Source organism: Melospiza melodia, chromosome 1 (genome assembly GCF_035770615.1).
Source record: "Melospiza melodia melodia isolate bMelMel2 chromosome 1, bMelMel2.pri, whole genome shotgun sequence".
Taxonomy (NCBI): Eukaryota; Metazoa; Chordata; class Aves; order Passeriformes; family Passerellidae; genus Melospiza; species Melospiza melodia.
The window spans coordinates 749,245-771,786 of NC_086194.1; the positions used below are offsets into that span (position 1 = coordinate 749,245).

General features: G+C 52.1%; 1 protein-coding gene across 2 annotated transcripts in view; it reads right to left on the bottom strand.

Annotated features, from left to right (window-relative positions):
- Positions 1–22,542, bottom strand: part of SMARCC1 (SWI/SNF related, matrix associated, actin dependent regulator of chromatin subfamily c member 1) — a 67,493-nt gene that overhangs the window by 11,524 nt on the left and 33,427 nt on the right. For both annotated transcript variants that reach the window (XM_063163607.1, XM_063163516.1), the window contains exons 20-26: positions 21,233–21,491; positions 19,685–19,846; positions 11,566–11,621; positions 9,870–9,984; positions 8,761–8,915; positions 4,925–5,059; positions 765–1,026 (exon numbers count right to left, since the gene is read on the bottom strand). In XM_063163607.1, coding sequence (XP_063019677.1) covers positions 765–1,026; positions 4,925–5,059; positions 8,761–8,915; positions 9,870–9,984; positions 11,566–11,621; positions 19,685–19,846; positions 21,233–21,491 — 1,144 coding nt within the window. The remainder of the gene's footprint in view (positions 1–764; positions 1,027–4,924; positions 5,060–8,760; positions 8,916–9,869; positions 9,985–11,565; positions 11,622–19,684; positions 19,847–21,232; positions 21,492–22,542) is intronic.

The following is a 22,542-nucleotide window of genomic DNA, read 5'->3' on the forward strand; positions in this document are numbered from 1 at the left end:
TTAGCAAGTAAAAGCTGCCAATTCCCATCTCACCTGATCACCCCAGGCTCTGGAACCAGCAGTACCCAACCCTCAGCAGGACAGGGCCCTGCCAGCAGGACAGACTGCACTGGAGACTTCCAGGTGACCCCTCTGACCCTCCCTGGCACCAAACCATTCAGGCAGGACCCAGGAACCCCTCACAGCCAGGTCTCCTGCCAAAGAAGGTCCTTAAGGAGCTCCTGCTGCTCCTCCCAGTCCTTTCCCTGAATTTCTGCACATTTGGTGTGCCATGAACTGGAGAACTGGAGGAGTGATTGTTTCTGAAGGAGCATCTGCTCAGATCACCCATTATAAAACAAGTCTAGGGAAATACAAATAACCTAAAAATGCCTGGAAGTGCTTGGGGCAGCTTCATATTTCACATTTCACTTTACTTTAGAGCCTGACTGTCCCAGGCAGGGAACTCCCAGCCCTGCTGGACAACTGCTCTGGGGCTGGTGAGTCCCTGAAGGAGAAAAGTGTTTTCCTGGGGCTGGAAGGAATTTCTGCTGCTGGTGCCCACTGCCTCCCACCCTGGCACTCCCCCACTCCTGATCTTTGGGGTTCCCCCCTCCATCAATCACCTCCTCCCCACATCTGGAATGGGAGCTCCATAACGGAGCTGTGCCAGGCTCATCTTTGCAGCAGCAAACTGTGTGTGACAGTGGCACCAGTACAAACCAGTAACCCAGCCCTGCCCTGGCAGCCCCCGTCCCTCTGGGCTCCCTGCTCCCGGCCCTTACCTGGCTGAGGTGGGTGGGGAGGTGGCATCTGGTGGTGCATCATGGGGTAGGGCGGGGGCTGCTGGTGGGGCAGCAGCCCCGGGTGTGCTGGTGCCCCCAGGGGGGTGATGCCAGGCCCGCTGGGGTGCTGCTGGTGGGGCTGCTGGGGGTTCTGGCCGTGCTGCTGCTCCATTTGCTGGCGGGCCCTCAGCTCGGCGTACTTGAGCTGCTCCATGTGGAAGTTCTGCCTCTCAGTGAGCAGCTGCTGCCTCTGCTGCTCCAGCTGTGCCAGAGAAGGACAGATCTGAGTTAGCAATGGAGCACTTCAAAACATCTCCTGCCTCTGCTGCTCCAGCTGTGCCAGGAAAGGACAGATCTGAGTTAGGAACGGAGCACTTCAAACATCTCCTGCCTCTGCTGCTCCAGCTGTGCCAGAGAAGGACAGATCTGAGTTAGCAATGGAGCATTTCAAACATCTCCTGCCTCTGCTGCTCCAGCTGTGCCAGGACAAAGGGCAGAGGTTAGCAATGATCCATTTCCAGCTGTGCTGCTGCCTCTGCTGCTCCAGCTGTGCCAGGACAGGACAGAGGTTAATAATGAGTTAGAAATTATGTATTTCCAGCTGCGCTGCTGCCTCTGCTGCTCCAGCTGTGCCAGGACATAGGGCACAGCTGAGTTACCAAATATGCATTTCAAACACCTCCTGCCTCTGCTGTGTCAGGACAGGACAGAGGGCAGAGCTGAGTTAGCAATGGTGCATTTCCAAGTGCTCCTGCCCATCAGTGAGTTGGGTTGGAAGAAGCCTCTCATCCCAACCCCACCCAACCCAAAGGAGCTGCTGCTGCCCTGTGGATGTTTGCAGCAGGTTCTGGGAAAGGCTCTGCAGCTTCTTCTAGCTGGGACACATGAAATCACCTCGTTCTGTCCCAAAACATCTCAGCAGCACAGCTCGTTACTCACTGAGCCCTGCACTGAGAGCTCAGCCCTGGCACAGCTCTGGGAGAAACTGGGGGCTTTCCTCTCCATTTCTGCATGTTGGGATGAGAGAGAGCAGGAACCTCAGGGGATTTTTTAGGTGAGCCTGAAGCAGAAGGTGTGTGCAGCTGCAGGAGCTCAGGGATCATAGGCAGGATCCTTCTCCATCCTCTGAATGCAGGAATTGGATGTCACAGCAGCCAGACACAGATTTGCACTATTAAAAGTTTTATGTAAAAAACTCATGTAATTTAGGCCGATTAACATCAAATAGGTTGCTTTGATTAACTGTGAAGTCACACAGAGAGTGAGACCTGAGCAACCTGGCCTAGGGAAGGTGCCCCTGCCCTGGGTGGAGCTGGATGATCCAGAAGATCCTTCCAACCCAAACCAGTCTGAGATTCCATGAAAAGACAAAAAAAGCTACAGAAAGCTTTTCCTACCACGGGGCATTTGTGTGATGGGGCAGGCTCCGGTGAAGGAAGTGATGTTTGACTTATTTCAGGAACACTGGCCCATCACTCCCACATTGTTACATTAATATAAACAACAATAGAGCGTTACATGCACGGACAGCCAGCCCGGGGCTGCGTGACTCGGGTACAAACACTGCACAGTGCTCTAAGGTAGGCTGCACAGCCCAGCTGAAAGCAGGTTGCCAAGGAGACTCTCACCTAGCAGGAGCTCTCCAAAACTCCCCAGGCTGCTCCGTGGCGGGGCTGGCAGCCAGGGCAGGGCAGGCAGCTCACAGAGGCGCCTTTGAGCAGCCCCAGCTGGGCCGAGCTCATGAATTAACCATGAGCAGGCCAGGGAGCCCTCCCGGCCACAATGGCATCATTCACGCTGCCCTGGCTCCTTTCTGCTCTCATCTGCTCAGGGAAGCTCCCCATAAACCCTCCCCGCTGGGAAATGGGGTGTGTGGGGAAACATTCCCGAGGTGGCAGACAGCTGGGGGAGGAATTCCTGCAAATGACCCCAAACAAAGGCTCAGGCAGCACTGTTTTGTTCCTTTGAGACCCTTCTGTGGCCCTGCTTTGCTCTCTTCGTGGCACCCCATCCCGTTACAGTCTAAAAGAGCCTTTACAAGGATGCCCAAACAGCAGCCAGTGCCTGAAAATTCACATTGGAGGAGGAAAAGCAGGGAAAACGTCCCTTCTACACAGTCCCTGTGCTTGGGATGAGGAAAGACAGAGGAAAAAAGGCACAGAAAGACAAGTTACAACGTGAGCTGGCGCTAAAGCTGAACCAGCTTAAGCCTGGGCTCTAGTGCAGACCCAAAGCCCTGGTTCTGCAGCAGGCTCTGTCCCACAGCCTCATCTCCAGCACAGAGCTTCCTTTCAGGGCAATTTCCCCATGGAAAGGGGGCTCAGGCCTTGGCAGGGGCTGCCCAGGGAGGTTTGGAGTGCCCATCCCTGGAGGTGCCCAAGGATGGAGGTGGCACTGAGTGCTCTGGGCTGGGGACAAGGTGGGCACAAGTGTCGCAGACATCTTTTATGAGAAATCCTTTCCTTAGGATTTTTCCTCCTGAGAAGCTGAGAGGCCTCAGGAACAAAATGTGAACATTGATTATCTGCTGCTGTGGGATGCAACAGGTGCATCTGGGATTGGTCCATCTGGTTGTTTCTAATAATGGCCAATCACAGTCAGCTGGCTCGGACAGAGAGCCGAGCCACAAACCTTTGTTATCATTCTTTGCTATTCTATTCTTAACCAGCCTTCTGATGAAATCCTTTCTTCTATTCTTTTAGTATAGTTTTAATGTAATATATATCATAAAATAATAAATCAAGCCTTTGAAGCATGGAGTCAGATCCTCATCCAAGAACCCCTGTTAACACCATCTCACACAGGTTGGACTCCATGGGCTGGGAGGGCTTTTCCAGCCTCAGGAATTCAGGAATTCCTCCCTGGACAGAACCAGCAAAGCCTCAGGTGCCAGTAGAAATTGTGGTGGGCAATGTTCCACCAACAATGCCCTGGATTCCCACACTCAGCAGTGGCACTGCTGACACTGCTGAGCTCCAACACAAACACAATAAATGAGTTTTGCCTGAGATGCTACACCCTGCAGGCTGCAGCACTGGCTCCTGCCAGCACCCCCAGCCCTGTTCCCTCCCTGCAAGGAAAGCCAGGGCAGCAGGAGTGACAGGCCCAGGGTGCAGCGGCAGCAAGGAGGCTTTGCTGCTTTAATTATTCCACTAAATATCCACAATGACAGGTGAAAAGAGCGAATTTAACCACCAGGAGGCCAAGGGGAAAATCTGTATGCACATTTTTAAAAAGGGAAATGTCATATGCCTCAAAAGGGAGGAAAAAAACCCTCCCTGTCACTAATGGAATATATCCCCCAAAGAAAGAATCTGCAGGGAACCTTTCCAAAAGAGCTGGGTCCATTTCCTGAGCTGCCACTCAAACACAGACTGAAACACTGGAGGATGTGGAGCAATCCAGAAATTCCTGCTGACAGCCTGCTCCAAGAGGAGTCCACATCTTGTCAGACTCCATCAGTGTGATTAGGGGAACTCTGGATTGGAGAAGGTTCTGCATGGCTGTGGCCATGGCATCAGGCCTGGCAGGGCTCAGGGAATGCCTGCAGGATGCTCCTGCTCACCTGGCTTAGTTTTGGGTGCTGTGAGGGGCAGGAGCTGGACCTGGTGCCCTTTCCATGAATGCCAAATGGGGCTGTAACTCCATTAAATTCACACAGAAGGGCAAATGCAGAAATCCCTGCAATTATGAATCAATATAAGCCAGTCTGAATCTTGAACCCATCCATAGTAACTGTCTACTCACAACAATGAGGCAGCTACATACAGAAAGAGAAATTAAAACTGATAAAAATGAGATTTTGATAAAAAAAAATTAAATTTTGATTAAAAAATGAGATTTGGAGTGATCTTTCAAGCAGCTGCAGAGGAAACACTTCTCCAAAGCCTCTGGCACTGCATGTGACACAAGTGCTGGTAATTCCTGAGTAATCCAGGCCCAGACAGCTCCTCTCCATGTCCTGACCTCGCTCCCTTCCCCTCTCCTGAAGCTGCTAATGGACCAGAGAAGCACTGGATGGAGCAGGGCTCAGGTGCCACTGTGGGGGGGAATGGTGGGCTCCAGCTGAAGGACACAAAGGAGAGGGGAGGAGCTGCTGCTGCTCCAGGTGCTGGCACACAGAACTTGCAGGGAGAGATTTGATCCCCAGTTTCACTTACTGCCTCCTTCTCCCGGTCCATGATGGTTTCCAGCTCCTCAAAGTGGCGAAGCTTTATCTCCAGCTTCTTCATCTGAGTCTCCACCAGCAGGGCCACCAGGGACTTGATCTTCCTCTCCTCCACAGCTGCCAGGTGCTGGGGATGAAACACAGGGGCTGTTGTGTGACCCTGGGCACAGGAAGGGGCTGGGAGGGAGGGAACCTGCCAGCTCCAGCCATCCTGCTCCCCTGCTGGCACAAAACAGGGAATTCAATCACAGATCTTATGCTGGGAACCAGAGGCCCTTGAAGATGATTAATCAAATAAAAGGTGTGAAGGTTTCACACAAGAGGTGTGGAGGATGCTCAGAGCTTTCCCATTCCAGTGGGATGCAAAGGAGGGAGAAGGAAGGGATTTGTCAGAGGAGTCAGCTGAGGGTCACCCAAAAAGCTCCCAGCAGGACACACAGAGGAGGCTGTGACCCAGAACGACCCCAAACCAGGGAGGTGGCACTGCCACGTCCTTGCCATTAAAATAGATTTCTCTCAAGCAGAAGGCAAATTGATTTTTATAAGGATTAGCTTCGTGCCATTTATATCCACACATAAATAACAGCAGAGATCTGTGCATCTATATCTGATGCATGAGGCAGCCATGGAAGGGTTTCACACCCTCAGAGTGTGACAAGGGTGCTCATGGTGCCTCTCCCTGTTTCTGTTAAACCTGAGCTCAGCAGGAGAAGCCCCTGAGATGGAGACTGGGGGGCTGTGTGCTCACAGATTGTCACAGGACACAGCCCAGGGCTGGGGGGAGCAGGAACAAGGGGAAGCTGGAAACAAGGAGAAGCTGGAGCTCATCCAGCTCCAGCTGCAAACAGACCCTGCTGAGGGAGCCGGGCCCCAAAGTGGGACGAACACAGAGTGGGGGAAAGCAGCATCAGAAACCTCCCTGGAACCCTGAGCACAATCTGAATTCCTCAAACCCATGTGACACCGTGCCACTGACAGTGTTCACCTCCTGACCCAGCAGCAGTGAGGGAGGGCTCAGTAAATGTGGGCAAATGCACTCCTGACTCTCCAAAGTGAATTTCAAATCAGGTTTGAGAGAACCACAGTGACCCCAAACCATCCAACACCACATCCCAGAGAAATTCCAGCAGCTGTTCCAAAACTGACCAAAGTGCTGCACACAAAATAACGAAACCAAGCTGACAGAACAGGAAATTTCACATTAAATAGCACTGTTCAGGAAAATTAACTCATTTGTATGAAAATTCAGAGTGAAGGAATCACCTGGGGATACACAGCCCTCTACCAAACATTTCACTCTGTTTCACATGTGCAATTTTAATAATGAAATGGGATGAACACCTGATCAAAGCATGTGATTAGGCAAAGGACAGGTCTCCAAACACACCTTGGAAAGGAAATTATCCCTGAAGCTTTTCCTAGACTCAAAGAGGCTCAGCCTGGCAGTACCCAGGGCTTCCATGGGCAAAGGACAAATCCCTGCAGCTGAGGAAAACCAGGAACACAAATTCAGGGGTAATCTGAAATGTCTGATAAACCCATCACTGCACCAGCCTGGAGTCAGAAATGAGCAAGTGATCCTAAAGGGCTTTTCCAACCTAAATGATTGTACAAAAAAGAATCATGGAATGCATGAATGTTTTGGGCTGGAAGGGACCTTAAACCCATCCAGTGCCACCCCTGCCATGGCAGGGACACCTCCCTCTGTCCCAGGTGCCCCAAGCCCTGTCCAGCCTGGCCTTGGGCACTGCCAGGGATGCAGGGGCAGCCACAGCTGCTCTGGGCACCCTGTGCCAGGGAACAATTCCCAATTCCCAATGTCCCATCCATCCCTGCCCTCTGGGAGCCATTCCCTGTGTGCTGTCCCTCCATCCTTGTCCCCAGTCCCTCCCCAGCTCTCCTGGAGCCCCACGGGGATCAGCAGCTCCCAGGAATGGTCTCTCCAGTGCCAGGCACCTCCACAGGGATTTGGGGAGGCCACGAGATCAGTGTTTGTCAGAGGTGAAACTGGGACCAGGACAGCTCTGGGAAGGGAAGAGATGGACCAAGAGCAGAGCTCTGCAGCTCAGTCCCAGCTGGAGCAGAGCAGGAGCCATCAGGGATACTTCTGCACAGAAAGGAAACCCAGCTCACACTGGGTGTCCGTTGAGAGGAAAATGAGCAGAAATGCTTCAATTCTAATGCTGTTTGTTCAGAAACCAGTATCTGTGCAAACATTTCAGTTGTTGGTCTGTGTGAAATGCAGAGTCTCACCCTGAACATTCATGTTCACCATTCCTCAAACAGCACAACTCAACTTCTGGAAGCCACTGATCCCAAAAGAAAAAGAAAAAATAAACCCAAAAAAACAATAACAAGGAAAAAAACCCCAAACAAACAAACCCCCCCTTTCAATCCCTTGTCTTTAATCCCCATTTCAATCCCTTGTCTTCAACCCCCATCTTCACTCAGATTCCATCTGCAATATTGCTCTGATATGAAATCCTAAGGAAAACAGCTTTTCACATGAGCAGGCCCAGGGTTTATGATGAAGAGTTTAATTTCTCCCTCAGCCACAGACCACCCAAAGCTCCAATATTGTCTGGCGTTTTAAGGGAGTGGGAAGAGAAATCCCTGCAGAACCTGAATTCTATCTGAAGTGTCAGCCTCCTAATTACAATACATTACTCCCTGCAATGGGAAGCTGAAGCTCTTCCAGAACATCATTACTACTGCCATAATGAAAAGTGCCATCAGCCAGGCCCTGCTCCCTCCAACTGCTCATCTCCAGAAAAATGGAGCAAGGGGCCTTCCATAAAACACAGGTTAAACCTCATGTCTCCTCACACAGACACAGTTTTCCCAACTTGGCTGAGGATATCTGTGGGTCTGATGAACTGAGAGCCACTCTGGGCTCTGCACTTCACCAAAACACTGAACATCAGCTTTGCTGCAGTTGGGGATTTGAATGGACAGGGAGCTGTCTGCCATGTGGGGTGTCACAGCCTGCTTTGAAAGGTGAGAACTGAAACATCCTCCATCTCCTGGGTCAGAAGGAGGGACTGCACAGCACATCACCCACCAGCCTGGGGGATGCAGCTGGGGAAGAAGTCTGAAGTTAAAGAGTCAAAGATAAGAGTGGAAAAGTTAATAGAACACACAACACCTCATTCAATCCATGGAAATCCATCAGGAATAAACACCACCCAAGCCTTGCTCTTGGTTTTATGAAGCAGGTGCAATGTGATACTGAATCCAAGAGTGATTAAAAAACCCAAATTAAATCTTGAATCCAGAGGGATTTGTAAAGAGAAAACAGATTTGAGAAAGATACTCTAAAAGCAATGAAAGCAGTGTGGCTCCTGCAAAAGGAAAGGCAAGACAACGTGCAATTAGTAATTACAGGGTAAAGAAAAGCTGATTCAACACAGCTCATTAGAGACCACACACAAACAGGATTTAAGGGGACACACCAACGTGCCTTTAACACAACACAGGATCTTTAAGGTGCCCGAAAGCTGCAGTGCCAGGAGTGAACATCCCCCTGTGTCTGCCCCAGGGGTTTGTGTGGAGCCCTGGGGCAGCAGGAGAGGCCATCAGAGGGTTTGTGCCCCCCAGCACCACCCAGACCCTCGTTAGGGATTATTCCTTAGGGATGCTCAACCAGTTCATAATCACCCAGGAGCTGCTTAATTACCCCTGTTCATCATCTCCCCCAGGGGCTGAGGCAGGAGCGATGCAGGCAGCACTGGCGCTCCTGTGAGGGCTCAGGGATCAGAGGGTGAGCCCTGGGAGCCGGGAGCACTGCAGGCTGTCCCTGCAGGCCCAGGCTGCTGGCACAGCACCAACCTTGGCTTTGGTGGCAGCAGAGGCCAGGGCAGCAGCTGCAGCTGTGGCCACGTTTCCTTCCGAGATCTCGTGCTCCACTTTCTTCTTGCCAGCCTCAGCCTCTTTGTCCTTGCTGCCATCAACGTTCTCCTTGTTCTCCTCTGCCTCCTTTTCCTCTGCAAGACACCCAGCCCAGGCTGTTACACGTGTTCCCGGGGTGGCACCACACTAATTAGTCAGGCACTAATTGACTCGTCCCCATCCAAATGCTGACAGGGAACCCCAGTTTGAGAGGATCTGATCCAACAAATGGGGCAACATTAAATGCTTTTCATTCCCATCCTCTCAGTTCAGCACCTGCCATCGGCTCCCCCTCATCATTTCCACATCAACTCCATCAAATCCAAGCACTCCTTATTCTACATGGGGCTAAAATCCTGAATCCTGGATTGCAGGAAAAAAAGCAATATATCCATTCCCATCCCTGGAGTGCCCAAGGCCAGGCTGGGCAGGGCTGGAAGCACCCTGGGACAGTGGAAGGTGTCCCTGCCATGGCAGGGGTGGCACTGGATGATCCTTACAGTCCCTTCCCACCCAAACAATTCCATGACTTTAGGAGACGCAGGGGATATGACAAAAAAAATAAGGTTTTATGTAGATGTTATTACTCCTCAGCCTGTCAAAATCCAGGCACTGCATCACTACCCAGGGAAACTGAGCTGAAACATTAACTTCCAAGGGGAGAAGTGAGCAGAGAATCCCAGAATGGTTGAGTTGGAAGGGACCTTAAAGCCCATCCAGTGCCACCAGAGACACCTTCCCCTGTCCCAGGCTGCTCCCAGCCCTGTCCAAACTCAAATACCTCCAGCAGTTCCACTCACTTCCTTGCATCCAAAATGCTCAGATGTTGTGCAATTTGGGCGAACCCCTCCCTTGCTATGGCCCACAGGCACTTGGGGGCTGCAGCTCCTTCCCCATGCCCAGGGCTGGGGAGCTCGGGGAGGGATTTGGTGCCCGAGCTCTGCAGGGAGGCTCAGGGGAACCTCTGTGGGCACAGAGCACCAAAGGGGAGGGGAAGGGGAAGGTTCCCAGCTGGGCTGGGGCTGGGCAGCAGGGACAGCTCTTCTCACCTGTCTTGGGCTCGGCAGGCCCCTCGCTCTCGGGCTCCTTGTCCACGCTGCGCTCGCTCTCCCCTTCTGGAACCTTCTCCCCTTCCTCAGGCTCGCTCTCGGCTTTGCTCTCCACCTGAGGGGATGGCAGTGGGGGACAGGGGCGGGGAGAGGAGATTCTCACTGTTAACTCTGGGCATGGCCTTCCCGTGAATTCCTTACCACACTGGAATTTTAAATTTTTACATTTTAATAAAGCTGCTGCCTGGGCCAGATTTGACAGACAAACCCAAAATGTGAATAAAAGTAAATGCAAACTGGGCCAAGAACAGTGACCTAGGCCAAGCTGGGTTACTCTGTGGGCACAAAAACTCCTGAACTGGGATGTCTGGGAACATGCAGATTTCCAAGCCCTGAGTGAGTGCTCCCCACTTTTCTCTTCCCAAATGTCCCTGCTGATCAGGGAGGCAGAACTACCTGAAAACAGAGTGGGAAATAACCCCAAGGCTGCACTGATCAGCCCCAATTAGTCTGAACTCATCTGGTGAAGGAGGCAACAAGAAATATCTCCTGTTGCTGCAGACTCCAGAAAAAAAATCTCCATTTATTTGTCAGGAATGCAGCAGGAATTAAACAATAAATAAACAAAATTTTAAAAATTTAATTTACATATATAATTAAAATATTCATTTTATTAAAATACATATTAAATGTAATTATATTAATACATAAACAAATAAAATACTAATAATTTAAATTTAGAGTAATTTAGCAGTAACTAAACTGGGATTCTGGAATTGCTGGTTCAATCCCAGCTCATGTCTGAAACCCCCACTGCAGTGTGAGGTGCCTGTCTGTGGACACAGCTTATGAAAAAGCCACAAACGTGTTCTTGTGGTCATTACCAACAGGCCGAAGGATAATGATAATCAGTGATCTTTATGGGCAGGGTGGATCACCCCCAGCACCACAAACACATCCATGCCCAAGGGCCAGCCCAGAACTGCTGTGGGGAGGATTCTCCTGGAGCAGAAAGGGCTGTGAAATAACTGAGGGTGTTTCAAAGGCAGCATGTCCTGTCTGGGGCAGGCATTTGCCCAGAGCCCTGTCCCAGAGCTGCCCAGAGCCCCCCAGGTCAGGGTGCCCCCACTGCAGCTCCAATCCCAGTTCCCACAGCATCCCCTGTCCCCAGTCCCTTCCAGAACCCCCCTGCTCCCTCCCTGCTGTCACTCCACACCCCAGCTCTGAGCTGGAGCTCTGGGGAGGCTGGGAACTGTCCCTGTGGGGACACAGACTGTCACAGCTGCTCCTGTGTCACAGGCACCCCAAAACTCCTGGGTTCAGGATTTAAAGGCCAGGAGCAGACACAGACTGTCACAGCTGCACCTGTGTCACAGGCACCCCAAAACTCCTGGGTTCAGGATTTGAGTGCCAGGAGCAGACACAGACTGTCACAGCTGTCACCTGTGCCACAGGCACCCCAAAACTCCTGGATTCAGGATTTAAGGGCCAGAAGCAGGATTTAAGGGCCAGAAGCAGACACACACTGTCACAGGCTGCACCTGTGTCACAGGCACCCCAAAACTCCTGGATCCAGGGTTTGAGTGCCAGGAGCAGACACAGCCCATCACAGCTGCACCTGTGCCACAGGCACCCCAAACCTCCTGGATCCAGGGTTTGAGTGCCAGGAGCCTCCTGCCAGCAGCCCCAAACTCACCTTCTCTGCTGGCTGCCCCTCTGCCTCTGTTTCCATCTTCTCCTCCTCAGCTCCATCTGAGAAACAAACAGGGAGGGTTTAGGGTTTAGGATCGTCCCCCACAGCCATTCTCTGTTCTGGGCTAACTAAAACCTGCTGCTCTCCACCAGTGGCTTCAGCAAAGGGCCAGCACAGAACTGCCACAGCCCAGGCTGCTCCAAGCCTGCCCTGGGGCACTTCCACCCCCCCAGCCCTAAACCAGACCAGATAAAGCCCAACTGGTGTTGAAGTGAGACCAACACGAGGACAGAAGAAGGAATAATAAAGATGATGGTTAAGGAGTCTCTGTTCCAGGTGCTGGATGGGTGCACCTCATAGCAGGAGTGATGGGAGAGCATCCTGTGTTCAGGACACAGCCCTTGGAAATTCATTTATTGCTTTATAAAACATTGATTTAAAATGTACCTGTAATGACAGCTGGTTCTAGAGATCAGGGGATAACAACCAGCCATGGAAACACCATGGAGGTGCCTGCATAATGTTCTAGAATCTAGAATATTTTGTGAGACTGTTTAGAAGTTCAAGAAATCCTAATTTATCCACAGCTCTGCAGGAGAAACAAGAGGAAGCTCATGGTCCTGGCCAAGGATTTCACAATTTATCTAGAGGCATTAAAGGAGCTTATTTAGATCCTGGACTGGGGTGATGCAGAACTGCTGGTGACAAGCCCTGATCCATCTCTAAGCTTCTGAAGACATCAGCTGGTGCTGGGGGTTCATTTTCAGTAATCCTCATTTTCCTGCTAATTCCTGTGTGCTACACTGAGAAAAACAAGGTACAAAGTGTTCTTCTTGAACAGCAACAGCTCTGTAGAGAAATTTTTACACAAGTCCCTTCCATATATAAGAAAAACCAACTAAAATGTCTGACTGAAGGGTAATGGTTTTCCTCTTGGCCTATTTTAAGATGATAAACCCCCTTATCTGAACTATCTGCCACCATAATTCAATTTAGGGAGGCTGGGGACGTTCTCCCTCACAGGTTTTATCTCAGAGTAAGGATTTAGTGACCCAATAATGTCACAGGGAAAATCTCGATTAGATTTTGTCAGACAGCTCTCTCAAGCCTAGGAGCAGAGTTCCAGACTGGGCTGGAAAGTGTCATTCCTCCAGGAAAGGGAAGGGCTCACAAAGAAAGCTGGATTCAATCCTTTGAGACAAAAAAGGGGAGACAAAGCGCAGAACACTGAGCGTGCCCAGCCAGGTGGAACTCAAACAAAAAAAATACTGCATAGAAATACCTAAATTTAGGTGTTATTATTCTTGGGTGGGGAGGATCACTGAGATCATCCAGTGCCACCCTGCCATGGCACGGACACCTCCCACTGTCCTGGGGTGCCCCAAGCCCCTCCAATCTGCCCTGGGACACTCCAGGGATCCAGGGGAGCTGCAGAGGGACTGATGCTGCCGCTGCTGCCGTGGAGAAATGCACAGGGTCCCAGGATCCCTGAGCATCAGGTGCACCCTGTGCCTGATCCCCTCCTTGTCCCCAGCCCAGAGCTCTGAGTGCCACCTCCAGGAATTCCTGGGACACCTCCAGGGATGGGCACTCCAAACCCCCCTGGGCAGTGCCAAGGCCTGGCCACCCTTCCCATGGGGAGATTCCTCCTGGTGTCCTCCCCTGGCCCAGCCTGAGGCTGTTTCCTCCTGTCCCTGTTCCCTGGGAGCAGAGCCTCACCCCCCCATCAGGCTGTCCCCTCCTGTCAGGTAGGATCTCCAAACAAACAGGACATCCCACAAAGACAAACTGCTTCCCAGCCACTCCTCAGAGAGGATTTTCTCAAGGAAAAGCACACAGAGCATCTCCAAGTGCCCTCAGATCCTCCTGGATGTCAGGACACACTGATGGACACCACCCAAACCCAGGTGCTCCTTCCCAAGTCCAGGGACACCTGGAAGGAAGGGATGTGTGACACCAAGATTATTCCAACATCCTGATTATTCCAACATCCTCCCTCCTGTGGTCCTGGCTGCAGCAGCACATGTGAGGTTGAAATGAGGCTGACAGCTTCACACAGGTTGTGGTCAATGGGTTTTGAAAAGCGTTTTCCTGCATCAGCTGCAGAGCCCTGACAGGCAGTGACAGCAGCTCCCAGGGCCACCAGGTCCCAGGGTGGGACACACGGGACAACAGCTTCAGTTATCCATTGTCAGTCTGGGGGAAAGGAGTTTGCCTGGCTGGCAGCAGGTTTGGCTCTAAATCACAGGCTGCTCAAAGGATCCCAGGGTCATTAATGCTGGAAAAGACCTCCAGGACCATGGAGGCCAAGCTGTGCCTGATCCCCACCTCGTCCCCAGCCCAGAGCACTGAGTGCCACCTCTGGGACTCCACCACCTCCCTGGGCAGCCCCTTCTGATATTTAACACCCTCTCCATGAAGAGTTCCTCAGAACAGTAGAGTCTGGTAAAACTTATTCCCTAATTCCAAAATGAAAGGATAACACAAAGCCCCAAACATGCCTGACCTGCACAGCCATGGCAGAATTGCCTCTGGCCCTGGCACAGACACAAACACAACTGCACTGATTTTCCTGAGTGATCTAATGAGCTAAATGAAAATACATCCCAGAGGAATCGATCAGCCTGGGACAAAGGGGAAGCCTTGACTTTAAGGAGAGAGCTCCTGAAATCCCTTTCCCTGCCCCAAAGATGGGGACTCTCTTCAGCAGAGTTGGTACTGCACCTTGCAGGATGTGGGAATCAGGGGTCAGAGAATCCCAGAACCATTAAAGCTGGAATTCACCTCTGAGACCATGGAGTCCACCCTGTGCCAGTGCCCACCCTGTCCCCAGCCCAGAGCACTCAGTGTCACCCCAGCCCTTCCTGGGACACCTCCAGGGATGGGCACTCCAAACCTCCCTGGGCAGCCCCTGCCAATATTTAACAACCTTTCCATGAAGGAATTGCTGCTGATGTCCCTGAGCCTCCCCTGGCACACCCTGAGGCTGCTCCCTCTCCTCCTGACCCTGTTCCCTGAATGAAAGGACATTTCTCAGGTCAGGAAGAGGCAGATGGTTGTGAGCCACCCCAGGACAGCTCTCAAGAGGGAAAATCCACTGGGAGATGAGGAATCATCACCTCTCCAAGCCCCTCTTTCCACCTGAACCAGCAGCTGTTCTGTTTCCATGGAATTTTATTCTGTTTTTCACATTACCTCCAAGAACACTGAGCCCTTTTTACTAACTCAGAGCTGAGTTCTGCCCAAGCCAGTGACTGTACAGAGAACTTAAATGGCCTTCAGGTCAGCAGGGAAACCTGTGAAACATCTCCCTGCTAAGAGCTCCCTGTGTTACCACAGAGTTGCAGGAGCAGCAGATCTGGAACCTCTGCTGCAGTGAGAGGAGCAAACAAAGCTCTGCAAACAGCAGTGGAGTCACCTGCCTGAGCTGCAGCTCTGCAAACAGTTTAAGATGCCCTCCAGACAGCCCAGACTCCTCTGCTCTCACTGAGGCAACACAGCCTGTCACAGCCAGGCTGGGACATGAATATTTAATTGAGAGGAAATCCACGATGGCTGAGGAAACATCCCAGCCCTGGCTATGATAATGATGCTGTTATCTAAACCATCATTTACATTTCCCACCGTAAATCAGGGCTGCACAGCCAGCAGAGCTCCTGCCTCACACGGCCTGGGGGCTCAGCAACAGGGGGGCTCCAGGGCAAGCCTGGGGAGCTGGGAATGCCACAGCAGCTCCTGTGAGAGCCACAGGATTCAGCAGGAGAGGAGTGATGGGCTCAACCGCTGGGGGTGCAGACCCAGCCCTTGGGACACACTCAGAGCTATACTATTATTATATTATAACATTAGTACTATATTGTATTACTATAATTATTATTATATTATTGGCACTCTGGAATCTATTGGTTTAGGAATGTTTCCATCACCCTGGAGAGCAGCAGAGGAATCTCCCTGCCAAACATGACTAAATAACTGTGTGTGCGTGCCCTCCTAGTGTGTGGTTTTCTAGTGTGTGTGTGTGTTTGGGAATGACTCAAACCTGTGCCCAAAACGGTGAATTTAACCCTCCCCTGACACCATTTACAGGTGATGAGATGCAGGAAATCAAACCACAGTCCCTCACTCAGTGGCACAGAGCTGAGTGAGGCCCCCAGGATGGTGTCAGGGGAAATTCCTGTGGGACTGAGACCCGAAATGCTCAGGTAGCTCCAGCACAGCCCCTGCAGAGGCTGCCCTGAGAAATCACTGTCATTAACCATGGAAAGACATCAACAAGGACTTCCTAGAAATCATTAACCACCACAGGCTGGACATTCCCCTTCTCTGGAGCTTAATCCCAGCCCAAAGAGGGGATCCTCCTTTGCTCCTTTGCCCAAAGAGGGGATCCTCCCTTGCTCCCCTCGGGCCACTGTCACTGACACAGCTGCAGAGCAGCCCCAGTCATTCCTTCCACAGCCTGCACTGGGGCAGGACTCAAAGCTCTTGGTATTTATTGGTATTTACTGTGGGGGACTGTTGTAAAACCTTGGAGCAGATTGTGCAGAGCAGCTGTGGCTGCCCCTGGATCCCTGGCAGTGCCCAAGGCCAGGCTGGGCAGGGCATGGGGCACCCTGGGACAGTGGGAGGTGTCCCTGCCATGGCAGGGGTGGCACTGGGTGGGCTTTAGGGTCCTTCCAACCCAAACCTTTCTGTGCCCCTACGAAAGCAGGAGACAGAGCCCACCACACTCACCACAGCATCTGAACCACTCCAGTCTCCTCCTAACTCCACTATAGCCTCACTTTATCAACTTAAAAGGAATTAGCACCAGCTCTTAGAAAACCTAACAATGAAGACTTAGAAGAGGAGATTCTTGGGTATTAACTTAAGCTCCTCCAATCTGTTCCAGTCATTTTCCCTTTTCACATTCCATATTGACTATAATTCACTGATATGAAATAGTTTTAAAATTATTATGGAGCTCTGATATAATTTTACTTTTGAAATATATCAACTAATGAACTTTAATTCTAGTATGGAACCTTAGGCAGATAGCTGCATTGCAGCCATGGCTGCATTTAAATACAAAACCAGCATTCTGTGGTTCCATTACAGAATGGATGGAGGGACAGGACACAGGGAATGGCTTTGAAGAGAAAGAGGGCAGGGTTAGACTGGATATTGGGAAAGAATTGTTCCCTGGGAGGGTGGGGAGGGACTGGAACAGATTTCCCAGAGCAGCTGTGGCTGCCCCTGGATCCCTGGCAGTGCCCAGGCCAGGCTGGATGGGGCTCACCTGGGACAGTGGCAGGTGTCCCTGCCATGCAGGGCTGGCACTGGATGATCCCCGAGGTCCCTTCCAGCCCAGCACCCTTTCATTCCATGCCAACATAACAGCCAGCGGGCTTTCATTCCCACCTGGAAGCCCAGCAGGTGTGCCCAGCTCTGGGGTACAAACCTCAGCGTCCAAGCACAGCCCCAGCCCATGGCACAACCTGTGCACGGACACTGGGGGTCCCTGTGCCCAGCTCTGGGGGGTGGGAGGCACCACAGCTTGCTGAGTGACCCAGTTCACTCGGGCTGAGCAGCTCCCCCAGGGAGAGCCATCTGCTCCTGCCCTAATTTACTCCATTAGTCACAGCCCAGCACAAATCGCATTAACGCCGCGGGGCCGGGCCCAGCTCCCCTCACTGCTCACCCAGAGCTGCTGGGCTGGCACTGCCCTGGGAGCCGCAGAGCCACTGACGGGCACCTCACACCCCCTGCCAGCCTGGCCCCACAGAGAGGGCCACAAAGGGCCAACCTGCCCTGAGAGCCCCAGAGCCACTGCCGGGCACCTCACACCCCCTGCCAGCCTGAGCCCACACAAAGAGCCACAAAGGGCCAACCTGCCCTGAGAGCCCCAGAGCCACTGACGGGCACCTCACACCCCCTGCCAGCCTGGGCCCACAGAGAGGGCCAATCTGCCCTGGGAGCCCCAGAGCCACTGACGGGCACCTCACACCCCCTGCCAGCCTGGGCCCACAGAGAGGGCCAATCTGCCCTGGGAGCCCCAGAGCCACTGACGGGCACCTCACACCCCCTGCCAGCCTGGGCCCACACAAAGGGCCACAAAGGGCCAATCTGCCCTGAGAGCCCCAGAGCCACTGACGGGCACCTCACACCCCCCTGCCAGCCTGGGCCCACACAAAGGGCCACCAAGGGCCAACCTGCAGCCTGGAAACGGGGAAAAGCCCAAGAGCAAATGTGTTACACATTCAGGACAGGAGGGAATGGCCTCAGGATGGGCCAGGGGAGGCTCAGGGTGCACATCAGCAGGAATTCCTTCATGGAAAGGGTTGTTAAACATTGGAAGGGGCTCCCCAGGGAGGTTTGGAGTCCCAATCCCTGGAGGTGTCCCAGGAAGGGCTGGAGGTGGCACTGAGTGCTCTGGGCTGGGGACAAGGTGGGGACCAGGCACAGGGTGGACTCTGTGACCTTGGAGGGCTTTTCCAAATGAAATGATCCTTAGCAACCCACAGTGACACCTGTACTGGAGGAATATGGGAAAGGGGAACAAAGACTGGAAGAAAAATTTAACTTAAGCTGACCTTATTTTAAAACAGCTATGAAATTAAACTCAGCCCCAGATGGAGTAACACGGAGATTTGGTTTATAGCTGACTTGTAAATAAACCCAAAGCTTGTCCTTCCAGCACAGCTTCAATGCCTGCTGTCAGCTCTGAGGAACAGGAGCAGCAGATGTTCCAGATGTTTCTCTTTCCCTTCCAGCACACAATGCCCACCATCCCAAAGCACCAAGCTGCCTCATGGCAAGTTCTGTCCCACTGAGTGCATAACTGAGATGTGTGACAGCAGGGCTGAGTGGTTTGTTTGCTTCTTTCCTAATTAAAAACTATCTTGGTGATTTAAGTGGCATTTTGCAATCTGATTTACTGGGTAGTTCTGCAATGGCCATTAGGAGCTATAAATAGCAGCCCTCTGTGGGCAGCAGTTGATAAGCGAGGAGCAGCGAGCACAGCCCCTCGTGATGCCATCCCACAGTCTGGCACCTTGCTCGTGTCCCTGCACAGGGTGACAGCAGGGAGCTCTGCAGGGCAGGAGCACGTCCCAAACCAGCCTCCCAGTCAGGCTCCATCTCATCCTGCTCAGCTTCACCCAGAGCCAGACGTGCCTGCTCACGTCCAGTCACTGAAATCAACTGTGATAAGCTGAACAAAGCAGGAGCCAACGGGGCTGAGAGAAAGCAGCAGTGACAAGATTGTGGATCTGTAACCAAACGAGGAGAGCAAAAGCCCTGGGGATGGAGTAAACAGAGTCTGCTCCTCCTGCTGGGCAGAGCCACCAGGGCCAGCAGAGAGGGGCACACACAGCTTCACTTCCAGGGAGCTGCTCTGACACTCCAGAGCAACCAGGAACCAATCTGCACCAGGCAGGGTTTCAGAGGAGAGACTTAACAGCAGAATATTTGCTGAACACCACAGAAATTAAACCAGAGCTTGTTAACACACACAGGTAAAGCCCAGCAGAATTCTAGCCCAACCAGAGCCAGGGCTGGATTATCATGTGCCAGTCCAGCACTCCATCAGAAATGTCTCTGCTGCTGCCTCCACAGTGAGCAGCACACTCAGAGTACCAGATCCACCCTAAACCCACTGCCCAAACCCCCCTGTTTGCTTTAACACCACAAAGGCAGAAACGAAACTGTAGCTAAATGCACAGTATCATAAGGAGACAACAGATTTGTATTAATAATACAAATTAATTGCATTACTTTAGCAGAATTAATACTAAATTTAGTCACTTTAGATTGAAAGTCTTGCACAACTTTCTATGCAAACACTTCATGACTATCATTTTGCCTTGAATTCTCCAACACCCAACCAATGGAATATCCTGCTCTGGTATTTTTGGTCAGCCCACTCTGTGCACCCCAAGCCACAGCATTTCCACACAGTGAGAGCAGGAGAACAAACTCCTAGAACTCAAGGTAGCACTGAAGTCCTTAGTTCAGTGTCTGAGTCAATCCTGCTGTGAGCAGAATGAGCCATCCCTTTCTCCCTCCCCACAACTTCCATCTCCTGCTGGAGGAGGAGAATTTGGAGGAGAATTTGGGGTTTCTCAGGAGGGGATGCAGCACTCACCCATCTTCTCAGGCTCCTCGGGGCCCGTGCCTGCAATGCAGCTGCTCTCCAGCCCGTAGGTGGGATCCACCTTCCCAGAGGCTCGAGCTGCTTCCTGCACCTTCTTCACATGGGCCTCCACCAGCTCCAGGGGCACCTCCTCTCTGACCCGGGAGAACTCCTCTGGGGGACACAACACACAAAATGAGACATCCTGGCGCTTCTGCAGCAAATTAAGTCACATTTTCTCTGATCAATGTGCAGGTAAGCCCTGGGACAAAGGGGATTCTCAAATAGCTGAGTCCTTTCCTGTCACACGAGGTGGCTGATTCTGCCTTTCAGGTGTGGTAGAAGAGTCTCTTCCCAATTACACAAAACTGTGTTTTATGTGGAAAAGCAAGGCAAAAATTGAGATGAACTATCTTATCGAGTGGACACATCCAACGTCCACTCAAGACTTGGACCTTCTAGAGCAAGATGTCCCTGCCCATTGAAGGAGGTGGAACAGGAGGTCCTTTTAAGGGCCTTCCAACCCAGTCCAGTCTGGGAATTCTAGGATCTCTGGCAAATAATTTCACACAGGCAAAACAGGAAAAAAGCAAGATCCACACTGAATTTACCCAGAGCTGCACTGGTGACAGTGCTCAGAGGAACACAACCACCAGGTGCAAACACATCAGGAGCAGTGAGGGCAGAAGGCAACACCAGCAATTCCTGGGCTCTCAGTGGCCTTCTGGAGCCACTCCAACTTCACACAGAGTGCCTGGATGTCACCCAGGGCAGCCCCTGCCAGGGCAGGGTCCCTGGGCTGTGCCCAGCGGGGTTTGGGATGCTCCAGAGAGGAGACTCCAGCCCCCCTGGGCAGCTGTCCCAGGCTCTGCCCCTCCATGGACAGAGGCTGCTCCTGCTGCTGGGGTTTGGTTTGTGCCACTGCTCCTGGTGCTGTCACTGAGCAGGGCCTGGCACCTTCTCCTGGCACAGTTTGGGAGATTTGTGTGCATTGATGGGCTCCCCTGTGAGCCTGCCCTTCTCCAGGCTGAGCAGGCCCAGCTCCTGCAGTCCCTGCTCATCAGAGATGCCCCAGAGCCCTGAACATCCCTGTGGCCCTGCTGGACCCTCTCCTGCAGCTCCTTGGGCTGAGGAGCCCAGAGCTGGACAGGACACCCCAGCTGTGCCTGGCCAGGGCAACGTGGCTGCAGATGGGATTTTGGGAAAGCAGAACACAAACCTGGGGAGAGCAGAGCTTCTCCTACATAACTGTACCCCCAACTCCTGTGTTTTACTGCTCACTGAGGAGTCTGCACCCCTGTGGCTGGAGGGGCAGGCACACATAGGGTGGGGCGAGGGACGTGGGGCAAAAGGGGCAAGCGACGTGGGGCATGAGGCGAGGGACATGGGTCAAGGGATGTGAGGCGAGGGACATGAGGCAAAGGGGCGAGGGACGTGGGATATGAGGCAAAGGGGCAAGAGACTTGGGGCAAGGGATGTGAGGCGAGGGACGTGGGGCAAAAGGGGCGAGGGATGTGGGGCAAAGGGGGCGAGGGACGTGGGGCCAGGGCTGTGCCGTACCGAGGGCAGCCTTGGCAGCGGCCGAGGCCACGCGTGGATCCACCACGGAGGCCAGGAAGGCCACGGTGCTCATGACGGGGTTCCCAGACTGGCTGAAGGGCACGGGCTGGTAGGCCAGGGGGCCCAGGGAGGCGTCCGAGTTCTCCAGGTAGGGATCCTCGATGGGCAGGCGCAGGAAGTGCAGGATGCACTCGTCCTGCGTGCGGCTGCCCACGTGCTCCGACACCTTGTTCCAGTCGTCCTTGTACATCTCCAGGGCCTGCAAAAGGCAAAAGCGGCGGCTACTCGGGGAAAGCAACGCTGCTGTGGGCTGAAGGGTTATCCATACTGGTTATTGTGTGATGGAGCAGTAAATGGGGATCAGACAACTACGGAAAATGGGTGTTTTCTGGCATCAAAATTATCTGCGTAAGAAATGTGAGAATTTCCCAGAGGTATCAGTGACGTTGAAGCCACAGGGATCATCATAGGAGTGGATGCTGGTACTGCATCAGAATTACTACTATTTGCATAGTAGGTGTTTCCCCATTTTGCTTCCACAGAGAACTAAATCTGCCTTTCCTACCAAGTTTCACAATCCTTTAATTCCCAGCACTCCCCCCAAGGACTCTCTCTCTGCTCCCTCTCTGAACACAGAAAGCTCTTTGGGGCAGGAACAGCATCTATTTCTCTATTTCTTTTTCCAAATGTGGACTGGCTGTGATGGTGGAATCCAGTCTTCAGATCCAACAGACCCTATGGAAGTGGAAAAGCATCAAACCAATAGACCAGGGGAAAAGAGGGAAATCTATTCCACACCCTGAAGCCAAGAGAGACCAGCTCTGCAGGAGTTGTGCACAGTGTAATTTCTGTTAAAATCAGGGCTAACAAATCCTTACTGGCTAGACAAGGCACCTGATAAAGTAAGAACTTGCAGATCATATCAAAGACATAATTCTGAATTCCAGTTATTTTTAAACTTCCTCAATAAAGGTCTTAAAACAATTCTACAGCAAGGAGCTACGGAAGGCCTGCACTAGGTTTCTGAAAAACCAACACATTAATCCTGTAAACTGTCCAAGTCACAGTCTAATAAATTATTACTCCTTAACAAGACATTTTTCTCCTTGAAAATTGTTTTAGTGCAGTATCTGGACAGTATAAAATAAATACTGACATATCCTGAACCATTAACTTTTACATTTCTGAGAGGATTCATGGTGCAGTCACCCAGAAAAGGCAAAAAAAATCCATTTGAGTTTCTGGCAGAAGATGTTCAGTGTGAAAATGAGTTTTCCCAAGTAAATCCCTCCCACAAGCTGAGAACTCCC